Here is a 19,542-nt window from a genome sequence, read left to right on the forward strand (position 1 = left end):
TATTTTAGTCTTAAATTATTATTATTTTACCCCTTTTTCTCCCGAATTTCATGGTATCCAATTAGTTACAGTCTTGTCTCATCGCTGCAACTCCCGTACGGACTCAGGAGAGGCGAAGGTCGAGAGCCATGCGTCCTCCAAAACACAACCCAACCAAGCCGCACTGCTTCTTGACACAATGCACATCCAACCCGGAAGCCAGCTGCACCAATCCCTGCCGGCCAAACCCTCCCTAACCCGGACGACACTGGGCCAATTGTGCGCCACCCCATGGGCCTACCGGTCGCGGCCGGCTGCGACAGAGCCTGGGCTCGAACCCAGAATCTCTGGTGGCACAGCGATGCAGTGCCTTAGACCACTGCGCCAACCGGGAGGCCATTATTTTAGTCTCACTGAGATTTACTGTCAGGGCCCAGGTCTGACCGAATCTGTGCAGAAGATCTAGGTGCTGCTGTAGGCCCTCCTTGGTTGGTGACAGAAGCACCAGATCATCAGCAAACACTAGACATTTGACTTCAGATTCTAGTAGGGTGAGGCCGGGTGCTGCAGACTGCTCTAGAGCCCTCGTCAATTCGTTGATATGTTGAAGAAGGTGGGGGGCTTAAGATGCATCCCTGTCTCACCCCCCAGCCCTGTGGAAAGAAAATGTGTGTGTTTTGCCAATTTTAACCGTGTACATGTATGTTTTTCCCCCAACACCAATTTCCATAGCAGACCCTAATCCCAAACTGGATTTGTTTGTTTGTTTGTTTGTTTGTTTGTTTGTTTGTTAGGGTGTGCAGCGTGAATACATGGTCTGTTTTATGATCATTTGGTAAAAAGCCAATTTGACATGCTCAGTACATTGTTTTCTCTGAGAAAAATCACTGAGTCTGCTGTTAATGATAATGCAGAGGATTTTCCAAAGGTTGCTGTTGACACATATCCCACAGTAGTTATTAGGGTCAAATTTGTCTCCACTTCTGTGGATTGGGGTGATCAGTCCTTGATTACAAATATTGGGGAAGATGACTGAGCTAAGGATGATGTTAAAGAGTTTAAGCCAATTGGAATTTGTGGATTGTATATTTTATCATTTCATTGAGGAGACCATCAACACCACAGACCTTTTTGGGTTGGAGGGTTTGTATTTTGTCCTGTAGTTCATTCAATGTAATTGGATAATCTAGTGGGTTCTGGTAGTCTTGTATGGTTGATTCTAAAATGTGTATTTGATCAGGTTTCTGCTGTTTGTTCTTTCTTGTAGGGCCATAAAGATTGGAGAAGTGGTTTACCCATTCATTTTCATTTTGGATAGATAACCCTAAACAAACAGAGTTTTCTAAGAGTCTATGGATTCTTCAATTACATTGAGCTGATTTCAGACGTGCTGTTCCTTCTTTTTCCGTATTGTATGTCTGTATTGTTTTAGTGATTCACCATAGTGAAGGCTGAGGTTCTGGGTCTCTATGTTTTTGGTTGGAAAGGTTTCTCAATTTCTTTCTTAGGATTTTGCTTTCTTCATCAAATAATTTGTCATTGTTAATTTTCTCTGGTTTTCTGTTTGAAATGTTTAGATTTGATGAAGCTGAGAGGTCAAGAATACTGGTTAGGTTTACTGCCAAGTTTGCGTTGGTCTCACACACCAAAATCATGTGTTGTATTCAATATTTATTTCAATATATCAACTGTATATCTGTTTTTGAAAATCAAGATGAAACAAAGAGGTTAAAGTGCTCAAAAATCTCAGCTCATTAATGTTTACAGCCGTTAATGGGTTAAAACATACGCCATATCCATGAAGCTCAGTCGATAGATTTAGACATATGGCTGACAGCTGCACGTGCCCACAAGACAGCTTTCATCATGAAAGCACATGATGATGAATAACATCAGTCTCTGTGTTATAATGGTACCTAACTGGTAGCCAGTCTAGTGACAGGTAGGCAGCTCACTAAGCAGATAAAAAGAGTCATTGAAATCGGTTACTTTGTCACTTTGAGGAACGTCACTTTTAAGTTTCAGATCAACCTGACAGAACTTAATCTCCCAGAGCCTGCATGGACAAGCAGAGCTGCCTGTAGGAATGGAATCATTTCCTGAGGTGAAAGAGCTTCAAACAGAGCTTTGAACAAAATAATCTACAGAGAGGCAGACCTCCTACAGAGGTCCTAAAGCAGTCGACTCTCACCCCCTCCCTCCCTCCCAGTACCTCACTACATCCTCTTTTAAAAAGGTTCAATCAAACAAACCATCTCACCTTGAAGTTGTGGATCTTGTCATAGGAGCTCTGCTTCTCGGAGGGGCAGTCTTTCAGGGTGCTGTGCCGTACCAGAGGAGAAGTGGTGATCTGTGGACAGGAAGCCAACAGTTTTAGAGGCTTCCAGAGTAACGTTTTTCTGCTCCCCAACTTGACCCTCAGGGCGAAGGCCAGTAGCTCCTGCCTCTTCCGCTCCCCTCTCTTGGTCTTGTGGACCGTTACATCTCCTGGCCCTATCCCTCCTCCCGGACCCCGGCTCCCTTCCTCCACTTCCATGGCCGCTGCCGTGTGTCTGACTGTGTCCCCCTGTCCGGGTCCTAGTCCGGGCTCCCACAGAGCCTCGGTCTCCTCTGGTGAGCCGTGTGGTGAGTGCTGGAGGACGTAGCGCCCAGTGCTGGGTAACAGACGCCGGCGGCAGCCGCCCAACGAGGAGGACACGGCCGCTGTGCTCCACTCCCCTCCCTCTGTTCCTCCTACTCCTCTTCCTGCTGCTGCTGGGACCCAGGAGGGTACAGACTGACAGTCAGGATGGGGGCGGCTCTGCATCTGTTCTGAGCTCCAGCTCCAGGGAAAAGAAGCAGAGAGCAGCCAGCAGCAGTGGGCGGCCCCCAGGGCAGGAGTGTGCCTCACACAATGGCTCTCATTCACACACACCCAATAGGAGAGAGAGAAGTCCGGGGGGAGGGTCCCTTGGTTGGTGGGGAGGGGCTAGGAGGAGAGTCCCTTGGTTGGTGGGGAGGGGCTAGGAGGAGAGTCCCTTGGTTGGTGGGGAGGGGCTAGGTGGGTGTGTGGGGTTAGAGTGAGTGTGCGTGGGGTGAGGGGGAGCTGTCAGTACAGCTCTTCACGGCTCAGCAGCAATCTAAAGCAGGATCAATGGCTGCAGTCAAACTCTCTACACAGACACAGAGAACCATGTCACACTACCTATTAGCACGTTGCCTCCCGGACATACACACTCAACTGGAGATAATACTGAACTGCCAGTAGCCCACGGTAACAAACCCCCCCACCAACAACAGTTACATAAACAAGTCCCCTCCATACAACAGGAGTCCTGGCACTATCCTTCTGGCCCAGAAGAGCCACGACATGCTCCTAGATTCCTTCCAGTCCAGTAGAAACAGATTAGTCAACTACATCTCGACCTTCATGCCTCACAATCCACTGGTGGTCTTCCTCTCCCTGCCTAGACTGCAGCCAGACTACAAACAGCCGCTATGACTCCAGCCTGCTCCCACCAATCACTCTGCTCTGCTCTTAAACCCCCCAGCAGAACAGCACCCGACCATGATCATCCACTGGGATTGGCAGGGATTATGGCCGTAATCCCCACTCAAGGTGTAATCCCACGGTGGCCAAATCCCTGTCAGGTCCCAGGCAGAGTTCATGGTGGCCATGTCCTGACTCAATGGGGGGGCTGTTGCCGAATTTACAGCACATTTTGAGCGACTCTCCTTCTAAACATCCACTCCTTCTAAAACACCAGGAGGGCCTCATCAGAATGAGGGAATGTCAGAATTAAACTAGAACAGAGGATTTTGTAGCTGTGATGGAATGATGAAGAGCTGGAAGGGTAGAATAGTTGAGGAAGGGAATGACCCTAAGGGAGAGATAAATATATGCTTGAAGCTCACTCAGCTCAGAGACACTTCAGCTGAAATGAGAGGATAGGCAGCTTTAAAAAAGGTTGTAATAGACATAGAAGCCGTTTTAAAAATATGGATTTGGGCCTATTGTACACCGTCCAAACTTCTGTAACGTAGACTGAGGACCATGTTGTGCTGTAGCTACAGAAGTAATGTCTTCTCATTTCTACCAGCATGTCAACTGTGCAATTAGATGAGACAAAACATTTACTCCACACACACAAACGGATACAAAGCTCTCCCTAACCATAACCCTATCCTCATGATTCATGCTTACAAGCAAAAACAGGAAGTACCAATGACGTGCTCAATAAGGAAGTGGTTCGATGAAGTGGTTGTTAAGCTACAGGACTGTTTCACTACCATAGACTGGAATGTGTTATGGGATTCATCAGTCACCGGCTTCATTAATAAGTATCAACGACGTTGTCCCCACAGTGCCCGTACGTACATATCCCAACCAGAAGTCATGGATTACAGATAACATCCGCACTGAAAAGGCTAGGGCTGCCGCTTTCAATGAGCGGGAGGGACACTAATCAGGACACATACATCCTACTTCAACCTCTGACGAGCCATCAAACAGGCAAATGGTCAATGCACAACTTAGTATGATTCGATCTATGCCGGCACTGACGCTCTTCGGATGTGGCAGGGCTTGCAAACTATCACAGATTACAAAAGGGAAACCCAGCCGCGAGCTGCTCAATGACACGAGCCTACCAGATAAGGTAAATGCCTTCTATACTCGCTTTGAGGCAAGGAACACTGAACCATGCATGAGAGCACCAGTTGTTCCGGATGACTGCGGGATCACGCTCTCCGTAGCCAGTGGGAGTAATATCTTTAAACAAGTTAACATTCACAAGGCCCGGATTACCAGGATAAATATGGATTACCAGGACACTTACTCAGAGCATGCACTGACCAGCTGGCAAGTGTTTTCACTGACATTTTCAACCTCTGTCTGACCCAGTCTGTAATGCCTACATGTTTCAAGCAGATCACCATAGTCCCAGTGCCTAAGAATGCCAAGGTAACCTGTCTAATTGATTATCACCCCGTAGCACTCACACCTGCAGCCATGAAATGCTTTGAAAGGCTGGTCATGGCTCATAAACACTATCATCCCAGACACCCTGGACCCTCACCAATTCACAAACCTCCCTAACAGCTCCACATTGCCCTCTCCTACCTGGACAAGAGGAACACCTTAGTGCCCTCCAAGCTCATCACTAAGCTATGGACCCTGGGACTGAACACCTCCCAATGCAACTGGATCCTGGACTTCCTGACGGGCTGCCCCCAGGTGGTGAGGGTAGGCAACAACACATCCACCAAACTGACCCTCAACACGGGGACCCCTCAGAGGTGCGTACTTATTCCCCTCCTGTACTCCCTGTGGCCGCGCACGACTACAACACCATCATCATTAAGTTTGCTGATGATACCACTATGGTAGGCCTGATCCTGATAAGGAGATCAGAGAGACCTGGCAGTGTGGTACCAAGAAAACAGCCTCTCCCTCAACGTCAGCCAAGGAGCCGATGATGGACCACAGGAAACGAAGGGCCGAGCAGCCCCCATTCACATCGATGGGGCTGTAGTGGAGTGGGTCGAGAGCTTCAAGTTCCTCGGTGTCCACATCACTAAGGATCTATCATGGTCCACACACACCAACAGTCGTGAAGAGGGCACGACAATGCCTCTTCACTCTCAGGAGGTTGAAAAGATTTGGCATGGGGCCTCAGAACCTCAAAAAAGGTCTACAGCTGCACCATTGAGAACATGACTGGTTGCGTCACTGCTTGGTATCCGACCGCAAGGCGCTACAGAACATCACTGAGGCCAAACTCCCACCCATCCAGGACCTCTATACCAGGCAGTGTCAGAAGAAGGCCATAAAAATGGTCAGCCGCCCAAGTCAGACTGTTCACTCTGCTACCGCATGGCAAGCAGTACCACTGCACCAAGTCTTCAACCTCAGAATTCTTAAGACTATTAAATAGTTAGTCCAGTTAGCCATCTGCATTGACTGTTTTTCCACTAACTTAGACTCCTCACATACTGTACGCTGCTGCTACTGTCTATTATCTAGCCTGTTGCCTAGTCACTTTATTCCTAGTTATATGTACATAGCCGGTCCAGCATCACTACTCTGGACGGTTCTGACTTAGAATATATGGACAACTACAAATACCTAGGTGTCTGGTTAGACTGTAAACTCTCCTTCCAGACTCACATTAAGCATCTCCAATCCAAAATTAAGCTTCCTATTTCGCAACAAAGCATCCTTCACTCATGCTGCCAAACGTACCCTTGTAAAACTGACTATCCTACCAATCCTCAACTTTGGCGATGTAATTTACAAAATAGATTCCAACACTCTACTCAGCAAATTGGATGCAGTCTATCACAGTGCCATCCGTTTTGTCACTACCCACCACTGCGACCTGTACGCTCTCGTTGGCTGGCCCTCGCTTCATACTCGTCGCCAAACCCACTGGCTCCAGGTTATCTACAAGTCTCTACTAAGTAAAGCTTATCTCAGCTCACTGATCACCATAGCAGCACCCACTCGTAGCACACGCTCCAGCAGGTATATCTCACTGGTCACCATAGCAGCACCCACTCGTAGCACACGCTCCAGCAGGTATATCTCACTGGTCACCCCCAAAGACAATTTTTCCTTTGGCTGCCTTTCCTTACAGTTCTCTGCTGCCAATGACTGGAACGAACTGCAAAAATCTCTGAAGCTGGAGACTCATATCTCCCTCACTAGCTTTAAGCACCAGCTGTCAGAGCAGCTCACAGATCACTGCACATAGCCTATCTGTACATTACCCATATGTAAATAGCCCATCCAACTACCTCATCCCCATACTGTATTTATTTATCTTGCTCCTTTGCACCCCAGTATCTCTACTTGCACATTCATCTTCTGCACATCTACCATTCCAGTGTTTAATTGCTATATTGTAATTACTTCGCACACCATGGCCTATTTATTGCCTTACCTCCCTTATTCTACCTCATTTGCACATTCAGTCAATAATACAGTAGAAAAAGTATGTTTGTTTTACTCCATGTGTAACTCTGTGTTGTTGACTGTATGTTTGTTTACTCCATGTGTAACTCTGTGTTGTTGTATGTGTCGAACTGCTTTGCTTTATCTTGGCCAGGTCGCAATTGCAAATGAGAACTTGTTCTCAACTAGCCTACCTGGTTAAATAAAGGTGAAATAAAAAAATATATAACAAAAATGAGCTTGTACCGCTGCACATCGACTCAGTACTGGTACCTTGTGTATATAGCTAAGTTATCATTACTCATTGTGTATTTATTATTACTTTTCTATTATTTAGCTTTTATTTCTCTGCATTTTTGGGAAGAGTCCGGAAGTATTTCACTGTCTACACCCGTTGTTTACAAAGCATGTATCTAAAACATTTCATTTAAAATGGCTGAACGGGTAACAGTCAGGACAGGAGAAGCTGTTTGTCACAGAGATAGACATCCTATCAAAGACCAGGAGGAGGATCTAAACTAGACGGAGCAGAGAGAAGAGTAAGGGATCTGGAGGAAGAGAGAGACAGGCGGATGAAGAAAATGTATGACACAGAAAAAGGAAGGGGGAGAGGCGGAGGGAGGGGGTATACAGTACGTATTGAGAGAGAGAGAGACTGACGGTTATGGTCTTTTTCCCTCGAGGCAGATGGCTTCTTGTCTCAGAAGAGTTTAGAATAAAATACATTTAAAAAAGGCCCTGGTTTCTTTTCAGCAGCCAGGCTCTGTTATTCACTGTGTGGGTGCAGCTGAGCAGACACAGTGGGGAGAACAGAGGATCATGGGAAAATAGAAAATAACACTAGTGTCTTTCTTTCTGTAAGGTCAGATAACCGTCCAAACAAAAACACACCATCTCATACAATTTCATCCAAACATAGACGTGAATGGGGATGTAGTCAGTGATAAAGTCTGTTTTACTATTCAGAAAGTGTAGTGAAAGGAAAACGTACAGTGCCAATTAAAACAGGCCTGCCTGTGTCTGGAAGTATGACAGATCAGCGTTGAAAGCCTTCTGCCTTTTACAAAGTATGTAGCTACTGTATAAAATCTTTATTGTAGTTGCTCAATTATTTCCCAACGCCATCTTTATAGATCATGTTGTTTCCAACAGACTAACAGGTTGCTCAAGGACGAGGTCATTAAACTTCCAAAAACAAACTACTATAACCTCAGAATAATATCCAAGCAGGCTAACCTGACATTATAGAACTAGGACCAGAACATGGACTAGAAATGCATTGATCACCTTCTTCCATCTCCCCTCCAGCACCAGTTACATTAAACCAGTAGTGAGTCTCAAACGGCTCCCTATTTTCTGCATAGTGCACTTCTTTTGACCAAAGCCCTGAGGGACCAGAGGGTATAGGGTGCCATTTGGGAAGCTGTTATAGGAGGAAACTGGCAAGAGTTTGGCCAATGTGGCAACTCCCAACACAAGTGCACAGACACATTGAGCCGTGTGAACCGAGGAGGCTGACACACAGCAGGTCACCAGACAGGTTGAGTGAGTCTCCTCCCCCCCTTCGGGAGGAATGTACACACACACACACACACACACACACACACACACACACCTGAATGAGGATTTACAAGAGAGAGTAAAGACAGTCAGTATGTGAGGGAGCATGTTTACTGTAGCTACTGTGTGTCTGAAAAAACAGACTGACACTGGACAGAGTATTATAGTGCAGTGTTAACTAAAGTCAGTAAAGACACTGGACAGAGTATTATAGTGCAGTCTTAACTAAAGTCAGTAAAGATACAGGCTGATACTGGACAGAGTATTATAGTGCAGTGTTAACTAAAGTCAGTAAAGATACAGGCTGATACTGGACAGAGTATTATAGTGCAGTGTTAACTAAAGTCAGTAAAGATACAGGCTGATACTGGACAGAGTATTATAGTGCAGTGTTAACTAAAGTCAGTAAAGATACAGGCTGATACTGGACAGAGTATTATAGTGCAGTGTTAACTAAAGTCAGTAAAGACACTGGACAGAGTATTATAGTGCAGTGTTAACTAAAGTCAGTAAAGATACTGGACAGAGTATTATAGTGCAGTGTTAACTAAAGTCAGTAAAGATACTGGACAGAGTATTATAGTGCAGTGTTAACTAAAGTCAGTAAAGATACAGGCTGATACTGGACAGAGTATTATAGTGCAGTGTTAACTAAAGTCAGTAAAGATACAGGCTGATACTGGACAGAGTATTATAGTGCAGTGTTAACTAAAGTCAGTAAAGATACAGGCTGATACTGGACAGAGTATTATAGTGCAGTGTTAACTAAAGTCAGTAAAGATACTGGACAGAGTATTATAGTGCAGTGTTAACTAAAGTCAGTAAAGATACAGGCTGATACTGGACAGAGTATTATAGTGCAGTGTTAACTAAAGTCAGTAAAGATACAGGCTGATACTGGACAGAGTATTATAGTGCAGTGTTAACTAAAGTCAGTAAAGATACTGGACAGAGTAGTATAGTGCAGTGTTTACTAAAGTCAGTAAAGACACTGGACAGAGTATTATAGTGCAGTGTTAACTAAAGTCAGTAAAGATACTAGACAGAGTATTATAGTGCAGTGTTAACTAAAGTCAGTAAAGATACTGGACAGAGTATTATAGTGCAGTGTTAACTAAAGTCAGTAAAGATACTAGACAGAGTATTATAGTGCAGTGTTAACTAAAGTCAGTAAAGATACAGGTCATTCTAACAAGCCTGGCTCCACTCCATAGGGACATATGCTACATCCCAAATGGCCACCTATTACCTACTTAGTACATTACATTTGACCAGAGCCCTATAGGCCCTGGTCAAAGGTAGTGCACTATAAAAGGAATAGGGTGTCATTCGGGACGCAGACGAGAGGAAACAGGAGGACTGCACTTTGACCTCCTGCTTTTTTTGGGACATGACAGACTGGCAGGTGTTTGTCCAACACTGAAAGCCTAAAATCAGGAGACCTGTCATTGGCCCAACTCATCATGGTTTCCAAGACTGCATCCCAAATGGCACCTCTTTAGTGCTCTACTTTTGATCAGGACCCATAGGGCTCTGGTCAAAAGTAGAGCATTGTATAGGGAATAGGGTGTCAGTTGGGACATAACATAAGCTTGACAGATCGAAGTGTGACACTCAAAACAACACCTTTTTACAGACACTCTGACATTACTGACTGACAGGCTGGCAAAACATGCTCTAGATATCCACTCACATGTCTGCTGGGAACCCCCCCCAAAATACTATACAAGGTCAGACAGTCTGTACTTGACCAGACCAAATACCCTAGTACATGTACTTTCTGTATATCAGGTCCTGTATGTTTCCTGACAGAAATACAGCCCATGCTATGGAGACTCCTCCCGGAGGGGTTTAGTTTTATGTTAAGGATTCATCTACGAACGTGTTGGAATCCGTCAGAGTCCATGAACTACTGACCAAGTTAAGAGCCTGCAGGGAGCTGCCTCCTGCAGTAAGGGCTTAAGGCTCTCTGTCCCCTTCACTCTAACTCTAGTGGACAGACAGTGACATGAATAGCACAGCGCTGGTGGGTGTTGGAAAGGAGCGGAGAGGAAACGGACGCCTTGCAACACCACTGACTCGGGCAGGACTGCCTTGTTGCTGTCAGACGACTGATGGAGACCCATGTGCGTCCCAAATGGCACCCTATTCCCCATATAGGGCATTACTTTACCAGGGAAAAAGTAGTGCACTACATAGGAAATATAGTGACATTTGGGAGGGATACTGTTTATCAGAACTAAATGATTTGTTCAATATTCCAAGAAGCACCAGGGGTGTGTGGCTGGTATTGGAGGAACAGAGCAGAATGTCAAGACAACTTCACCCAACCAAACATGGATGAAGGAAAGGCTTTGTGATTTTACCATGTTTAACAGTCAAAGACTGAAGAAAAATAACATTTCCAATCACAGCTAAGTGTGAAATGTGCTGTTGATATGCTATGGCTTGGTCCGGTTGCCACCTAGTGGTGAGATGTGGGAATTGCCAACACCCTAGAACGACACAGTAGAATGAAAGATTTTCACATCGGCTAATATAATGAGTCACAGACAGTCAATATCCTTCAGAAGTTAGTTGATGAGAACAAATGGTGTGAAATGTCTGATTAATCTATAGCCCTAGAACAGTGTCTGTCTGTTACACAATAACATCCCAGTCCTGTTGGTCATCATGACCTTTAATGAGAAGTGATGTCAGGAAGGAAACACCCCCCTACAGAGACAATAAATGTCTCTTTCTCATGAGAAACGGTTACATAATGAAAAACTCCATCCTTACTGCAGATGCTGATAGAGTAGAAGGTAATGAACATGTTTTAGGGACAGGAGTTTTTCCAGACCGTATGGCGTGACCAGGAAAAACTCTGATCTGTTACAGTCCATAGCTAAGGCCCAGAGTTGTTCCTGTTCAGGTCACAACTATAGTCAGGAAACACAACAGTAGTAGATGTAGCATGTTAATACATAGTTAACCTGGTGCTATGGGAGAGAATCACCGTCCCCAATGTCACCACCACTGTCCCCAATGTCACCACCCCCATCCCCAATGTCACCACCCCCACCACCATTCCCAATGTCACCACCACCACCACCGTCCCCAATGTCACCATCACCACCACCATCCCCAATGTCACCATCACCACCACCATCCCCAATGTCACCATCACCACCACCATCCCCAATGTCACCTTCACCACCACCGATGTCACCTTCACCACCACCGATGTCACCTTCACCACCACCGATGTCACCGTCACCACCACTCACCAGCCCCACCAATGTCACCACCACCACCATCCCCAATGTCACCACCACCCCCACCAATATCACCCCCACCATCGATGTCACCGTCACCACCACTCACCAGCCCCACCAATGTCATCACCAAAGTAACTTTCATAGCACTTTGTTACATAAAGAATGTCAAAGTGATGTACCGTAACACCTCACCTTCCTGTCCTCTCTCTGGAAGGTGACCCTATGGGGTTCAGTGCGTCTCCGGCTCAGCCGGTGCCCCATCTTGTCCTTCAGCAGGGATTTGTAGCCCAGGTGTTCATAGATGGGGTTGGTGGTCATCTTGGCGATGTACTCTGCTGCCTTGGTCTCGATGTACAGGGTGATGAGGCCATCCGTCACCAGGTCATGGACCGTCTCAAAGCGCTTCTCCCCCACAAAGTGCTTCCCGTCATAGAACAGTCTGTAGTTCAGGGTCTGGTGCCCAAACCTGGGGAGAGAAAGGTAGAGCGAGTGGGTGGGTGGGGAGAGCGTATTTGACAAGGTGTGTATATTTAGTAAGTAAATGTGTGTGTGTACTGTGTACAGTACCTTAAGGCCAAGGTGTGTGTCCCTGGCTGTCTCTGGCTCTCTCTGACAAGGTAAGCCCCCTCTGCTCCTCCCAGTAGCTCATCTGCAGACTCTCTGGATAGCATGCCATGGAACCTTGAGAGAGCCACAAGTCTCCTGTCAATGCCGGCCACAAGTCTCCTGTCAATGCCGGCCACAAGTCTCCTGTCAATGCCGGCCACAAGTCTCCTGTCAATGCCGGCCACAAGTCTCCTGTCAATGCCGGCCACAAGTCTCCTGTCAATGCCGGCCACAAGTCTCCTGTCAATGCCAGCCACAAGTCTCCTGTCAATGCCAGCCACAAGTCTCCTGTCAATGCCGGCCACAAGTCTCCTGTCAATGCCGGCCACAAGTCTCCTGTCAATGCCGGCCACAAGTCTCCTGTCAATGCCGGCCACAAGTCTCCTGTCAATGCCGGCCACAAGTCTCCTGTCAATGCCGCCACAAGTCTCCTGTCAATGCCGTCACAAGTCTCCTGTCAATGTTGTGGCCTTGTCTACGGACCTTGAGGTCTCTGTCCCTCTGGATTTAACACTAAATTATCTCCATCCTCTTGCACACACACAGACACACACACACACAACACCCTAAGCACATGTAAAGCTTGACGTTAATGATAAATCACACAGCTAGAGCCAGTCTCCCCAGCAGTTGTATTAGAACATGGATGAAAATCACAAAGTCAGTCTCACTACTCACTCTCTGCCGTAATATTTGGGTCTGGTCTCCATCTGTAAATCCAGAGGAGAGAGAAAAGATACATTGGCTGACAGAGACATAGTCAGTTGAAAGGTCACTTCAATGGCTTGGCCAAGAAGGATACATGTTTCATAAAGGAGGTCTGTGTCTCTGTTGGGGAACAGATATGTATTGCTTTCTGTCTGTCTCTCTCTGCCTGTCTGTGTCTCTGTTGGGGAACAGATATTTATTGCTTTCTGTCTGTCTCTCTCTGCCTGTCTGTGTCTCTGTTGGGGAACAGATATTTATTGCTTTCGGTCTGTCTCTCTCTGCCTGTCTGTGTCTCTGTTGGGGAACAGATATTTATTGCTTTCGGTCTGTCTCTCTCTGCCTGTCTGTGTCTCTGTTGGGGAACAGATATTTATTGCTTTCTGTCTGTCTCTCTCTGCCTGTCTGTCTCTCTGTTGGGGAACAGATATTTATTGCTTTCTGTCTGTCTCTCTCTGCCTGTCTGTGTCTCTGTTGGGGAACAGATATTTATTGCTTTCTGTCTGTCTCTTTCTGCCTGTCTGTGTCTCTCTGCCAATTCCATTTAATTTCAATTTAAGGAGCTTTATTGGCATGGGAAACATATGTTCACATTGCCAAAGCAAAAATGAAGTGAAAGTGAAATAAACTAACGTACAGTAAACATTAAACTCAAAAGTTGTTTGTTTTTTATTTTTTTTAAATCAAATGGTATATTAAGTATATATATACACAGTGTTGTAATGATGTGCAAATAGTTAATGTCCAAAAGGGAAATAAATATAGGTTGTATTTACAATGGTGTTTGTTCTACACTGGTTTCCCTTTTCTTGTGGCAACAGGTCACAAATCTTGCTGCTGTGATGGCACACTGTGGTATTTCACCCAGTAGATATGGGAGTTTATCAAAATTGGATTTGTTTTCAAATTCTTTGTGAGTTTGTGTAATCTGAGGGAAATGTGTCTCTCTAATATGGTCATACATTTGGCAGGAGGTTAGGAAGTGCAGCTCAGTTTCCACCTCATTTTGTGGGCAGTGTGCACATAGCCTGTCTTCTGTTGAGATCCAGGTCAGGTATTCTGCCACTGTGTACTCTCTGTTTAGGGCCAAATAGCATTCTAGTTTGCTCTGTGTGACTCTCCCTCTTTCATTCTGCCAATTGCCGGACCTCTTTACCATTCAGTACCAGATTAGAGATAAGAAAACGACAATGTGGTTAAAGATTAGTTTATCAGAATGTTCGTTACATTATCACAACAGATCAGGCATCCTATCACAAAATACTGTAGTCTATATGGTTGCCTCCCTGATTCTGAGACACTGAGAGAAGGGTAGACAATGGGGTTGTAAGCTTAATCTTTAAAGAGGTGCAGTGCTGACCTCCTGAGGGCAGGTCATCCTCTTGGGCCGAGGAGCTTCCTGCTGGAGCCGGTACACTGTTAGAGACAAACATGGACTGTCAAGTAAAAAGCATCGTATTCAGTATTAGAATGGCTGCACTGCTGAGGCCACGATATGTACGCATAGAGAGTTACACAGCCTTAAGGACGCAACACAGTCTACGGAAACTGAGCCAACAGTGGTCCGTTTCGCGTCGAGTTCCAAAAATTCAGACGGAACAAAGACTACGTAGACAACAACACAAACAGACCTCCTTCAGCTCCGTTTACGTAGACTGTAGACCGCTTCACACACACAGACACTAATTCATGCATTATTTCCCTATGGGACAATAAAGTTCAGTAACGTATTCATTCATCACTGTATGGGGTCATCAGCTGGACATACAGTCCCACTACAGTCCAGCCATCCACAATGTATTCATCTCCTTTAAATCCCATTTTCACTCCACAGCTACCAGGCCGGTCCGGATTATTTTTCAAAAATTTTGTGCACAAATTTGTTTACATCCCTGTGAGTGAGCATTCCTCCTTTGCCAAGATAATCCATCCACCTGACAAGTTACTGGCCTTGCCATATATGTTCAAGCAGATGTCTAATCATTTATTTGAGTTACACAATTATTAATAACGCCCCAATGCACTCCTCTTGCAGCTCACTGTCACATGCTACATGTACAACACTATTTTTAACCATGGAACATGTTTGTGTGCAGTGGTCCCAACAGACTTGGAAGGGGCACTAGATTCTGAGGAGTTAAAACTGTCCGTTAGGAAGTTAGAAGGTTATAGTTGCTCTAATATTGGACATGCAGCATACAGTCTCTGTATGGCCACTGACAGTATGATTCAAAGATGGCAGGCTCACTTTTAGCCGAACTCAGAGCAAAGTCAACAAGGAACAGTAGGAACACCAGGAGCTGTTAGCGAAGTCGAAGATATCCACGGGCTAATGTCTCTCAGTGGTTTATATGACAGGTCCCATACATCACCAAACCCTCTGTGTGAATGTCAATGAATATTTCACAGAGGGATACATCCCAAATGGCACCCTATTCCCTATGTAGTGCAGTACTTTAGATCAGGACCCATAGTTTACTATATAGAGAATAGGGTGCCATTTGGGACATAACTTTAGTCTAGGGCCTTAGTGCAGGATACAAACAGTGACTATTACATCTTAGTACTGAGACACAATGGGGAGACCGTATGCATCCCAAAAGTCACCCTATTCCCCTACATAGTGCACTACATTTGACCAGAACCAAGTACTACAGTAAGTAGGGTCTCATTTGAGACGCAGTCAGAGTAGCGCAGTAACATATGCAGCAGCAGCACTGAGCCAAGCTGCCATCATGGATGAAGTGTACTTAAAGACTGAGTGCTCGGTGTAAATCAGTGAAACTGTTGAAAATGGAATGGAGAAAAAACCATGTAGCGAGCGAGATTAAATCACATCTACGGTTAAGACTGCCACAGTATAATATATCACAGCTGAGCTGGGGACACAAGGCCTATTGTCTGTAATGTACCTATTCTAAGGGCTTTACTGTAGACACAGATTATACTATACTCATGTGATGCAATAAGAATGTGCATGACACTAAGTGTGTGTACCAAATTGCACCCTATTCCATACATAGTGCACTACTTTTTTATAACAGAATTATTGGTGAAGAACACAAAATTATACATGTTTACATATTTGGAGCAAAAGTAATGCATTAAATAGGGAACAGGGTGCCACTTGAGGACACACCCTAAGAATGTTGGACGAAACAGGATTAGAAGAGACAGACAGTGTCTTTGTCTTCCTCATTGTAATGTAACACAGCATTGGGAGTAGTGCCGTTTCCTCATTGTAATGTAACAGCATTGGGAGTAGTGCTGTTTCCTCATTGTAATGTAACAGCATTGGGAGTAGTGCCGTTTCCTCATTGTAATGTAACAGCATTGGGAGTAGTGTCGTTTCCTCATTGTAATCTAACACAGCATTGGGAGTAGTGTCGTTTCCTCGTTGTAATGTAACAGCATTGGGAGTAGTGCCGTTTCCTCGTTGTAATGTAACAGCATTGGGAGTAGTGTCGTTTCCTCATTGTAATGTAACAGCATTGGGAGTAGTGCCGTTTCCTCGTTGTAATGTAACAGCATTGGGAGTAGTGTCGTTTCCTCGTTGTAATATAACAGCATTGGGAGTAGTGCCGTTTCCTCATTGTAATGTAACAGCATTGGGAGTAGTGTCGTTTCCTCGTTGTAATGTAACAGCATTGGGAGTAGTGTCGTTTCCTCGTTGTAATGTAACAGCATTGGGAGTAGTGTAACAGGTTAAGTCTCTGTACTGAATCTTCCCCACAACAGACTTTCCATGCGGGAGGAGGCAGACTCCTGACTGAGTTTGTTTGTTTTAGTCAGGACAACTCACAACAACCAGCAAGACCTGGACGTCTTCCATGGACACACACACAGGTTGTCTTCCACGGACACACACACAGGTTGTCTTCCACGGACACACACACACACACACACGGGTTGTCTTCCACGGACACACAGGTTGTCTTCCACGGACACACACACACGGGTTGTCTTCCACGGACACACACACACACAGGTTGTCTTCCACGGACACACACACACAGGTTGTCTTCCACGGACACACACACACAGGTTGTCTTCCACGGACACACACAGGTTGTCTTCCACGGACACACACAGGTTGTCTTCCACGGACATGAAGACATAGTGAGCTCCAGTGGAGGCTTCTGAGGGGAGAACGGCTCATAATAATGGCTGGAATGGCGTCATGAACATGGTTGTGTAGGACACCATTCCATTCCATTCCAGACATTATTAAGAGCCGTCCTCCCCTCAGCAGCCTCCACTGGTGAGCTCTAAAAATATCTCTCAGCCAGTGTTAGAAGACTGGAGAGGAGAGAGAAGTAACAGGAAGCTGTGCTGAGGCATGGCGCGTCCCAAGAAGCCTTACTGTACACACTAACTGTAACAGAGAAGTATTTCTGCTTTAATATCCTTATATGATCACATATAAGAGTCCTTTGTAGTGACATGCAGCAGCCTGGCGGCCATGATGACTAGGCTTCTAGCGTTCCACATTCTTGGTGGACAACCAAGACTTTACAGTGGATAAACAGTACTTCAGACACTTACAGTAAGACTTCCATATGGGCGGTTGGTAATCCTCAGGATCTGAAACGACAACACAGGAGGCGGGTTAGTGGTCAGAGAGAGAAAGACAGACTCCCATATCTATTGGGGGAAATACTACAGTATCCAATCACAGCAGCAAGATGTGACCTGTTGCCACAAGAAAAAAAAGGCAACCAGTGAAGAACAAACACCATTGTAAATATATTTATGATTTATTTATTTTCCCTTTCGTACTTTAACTATTTGCACATCATTACAACACACACACACACACACACTTTTAAATGTTTTTATTATTTTGGAAATTCTGTAAATGTAATGTTTACTGTTACTTTAAAAAATATATATTATCCATTTCACTTGCTTTGGCAAACATATGTTTCCCATGCCAATAAACCATTAAATTTGACAGACAGAGACCGTTCAGAACTAGACAGAAGGGAGGTAAAGGGGTTAGACAACGGGCATATAGAACCGTTTTATTATTTCTTGGGTGAATAGTCCGTCTCTCTGCGTCCCAGTTACATTCTCTCTGAATGGATTATGAACTCATCATCACCATGGTTATTTCAGGGTTGTTTACGTCTCAGTCTAGTTATTCTGCTAGACCAGCATAATTATACACAGGGTTTATTCACACTGTGAAGCCTCTTGAGATACTCATCGCTCAGTGAGTGAATATAGTTGCCACACAACAGATCTATAGCACCTGGTGCAGCCCAGGGATATGTCCCTTCTTCACAGATAGATCCATCTTTATAAAACACCTTTAAAGGCTAGCATTATGCCATGATGATGATACACAGTATTCATTACCCAAGAAGGACAAAGCAAATTAGAAAATGTGGAAATGCAATTTCCAGCCCAATACCCATGGGATCTACTGTAACCTGAGGGGAAATGTGCTACTTTAATGGCATGGACGGTTGAGGTTTGTGTTTATTGAAGGAAAATGTAACCACAATTTCTTACTCCTTGTACTCTGTCATCATGCCCACCGTATTCCCTTGGTAACTTATAAGTTGGTACAACTTCCTCCTGCATAATATACTACCTACTATATGCACCATAAGTACCTTGACATATGCTTGTGTCCTGTAACAGTACATGACTACCGGTATCTAATTAATTTGTATGGCTATACTATGGATCTTAGGCTGGCAAGGCTGTGCATGCCAACTATCCCAGAAACGCAGAAACCTACTGAAGGCTTAAGTCCTCTGCTACCTCACAGACACTTAGTCAGGAATCATTGTGTAAATGTAGCTAGTAATACTGCAGCAGGTGGAATGATGGAATGTGTCCTTAATGCATCACATCTCTCTACTGTTCCCGGCGGAAGGATCTTACCGACAGCTGGAGTAACTGCATGTGTGAACAATGAATCACATTAAAAAAGGTCAAAGACAGAGTTCATTTAAAAAGACCCAGGGACATCTATCTAGGGGTCAATATGCCAGCCCACTATTCCCCCCCAGGGGACAGGCTGCATGCTAACTACCCTATGGCTGCCACAGGCCCACCTGAGAGAGTCAAGAAGAGCCACGTGTGTGCATGGAGGGGTGTGTCATTGTGCCCTCTCACTCTCAGTAGTGCACTATATTTATAGTCAACAACTCACTGGCAGACCAAACCTGCCTACTGTCATTGTCTGGAACCAACCAGACAATGACAGTCACAGTAAGTTTAGTCTGAGTGAGTGACTGGTCCACTGGATCACCATGTCAACCACACTGAATGTTTTGTTGTCATCATTGGCAGTTTCCATACAGTCACAGAGAGCTTTGAGGTGCATATTCAGTGTTGGATCCAAGTGGTACCCTGTTCCCATGAAGCTAGGGTTATGGTTGAACCAGGATGTGGTCATGAAGCTAGGGTTAGGGTTGAACCAGGATGTGGTCATGAAGCTAGGGTTATGGTTGAACCATGATGTGGTCATGAAGCTAGGGTTAT

The 19,542-nt window shown here is 45.2% G+C and overlaps 1 protein-coding gene across 1 annotated transcript in view; it reads right to left on the bottom strand.

Moving 5' to 3' along the window:
• The window catches only part of LOC139404923 (beta-chimaerin-like), a 42,217-nt gene that overhangs the window by 13,613 nt on the left and 9,062 nt on the right, over nucleotides 1–19,542 (bottom strand). Inside the window, exons 2-7 of the mRNA XM_071147462.1 lie at nucleotides 17,590–17,628; nucleotides 14,405–14,460; nucleotides 13,018–13,049; nucleotides 12,301–12,414; nucleotides 11,926–12,199; nucleotides 2,240–2,329 (exon numbers count right to left, since the gene is read on the bottom strand). Coding sequence (XP_071003563.1) covers nucleotides 2,240–2,329; nucleotides 11,926–12,199; nucleotides 12,301–12,414; nucleotides 13,018–13,049; nucleotides 14,405–14,460; nucleotides 17,590–17,628 — 605 coding nt within the window. The remainder of the gene's footprint in view (nucleotides 1–2,239; nucleotides 2,330–11,925; nucleotides 12,200–12,300; nucleotides 12,415–13,017; nucleotides 13,050–14,404; nucleotides 14,461–17,589; nucleotides 17,629–19,542) is intronic.

This window comes from Oncorhynchus clarkii, unplaced genomic scaffold, assembly GCF_045791955.1.
Source record: "Oncorhynchus clarkii lewisi isolate Uvic-CL-2024 unplaced genomic scaffold, UVic_Ocla_1.0 unplaced_contig_2926_pilon_pilon, whole genome shotgun sequence".
NCBI lineage: Eukaryota > Metazoa > Chordata > Actinopteri > Salmoniformes > Salmonidae > Oncorhynchus > Oncorhynchus clarkii.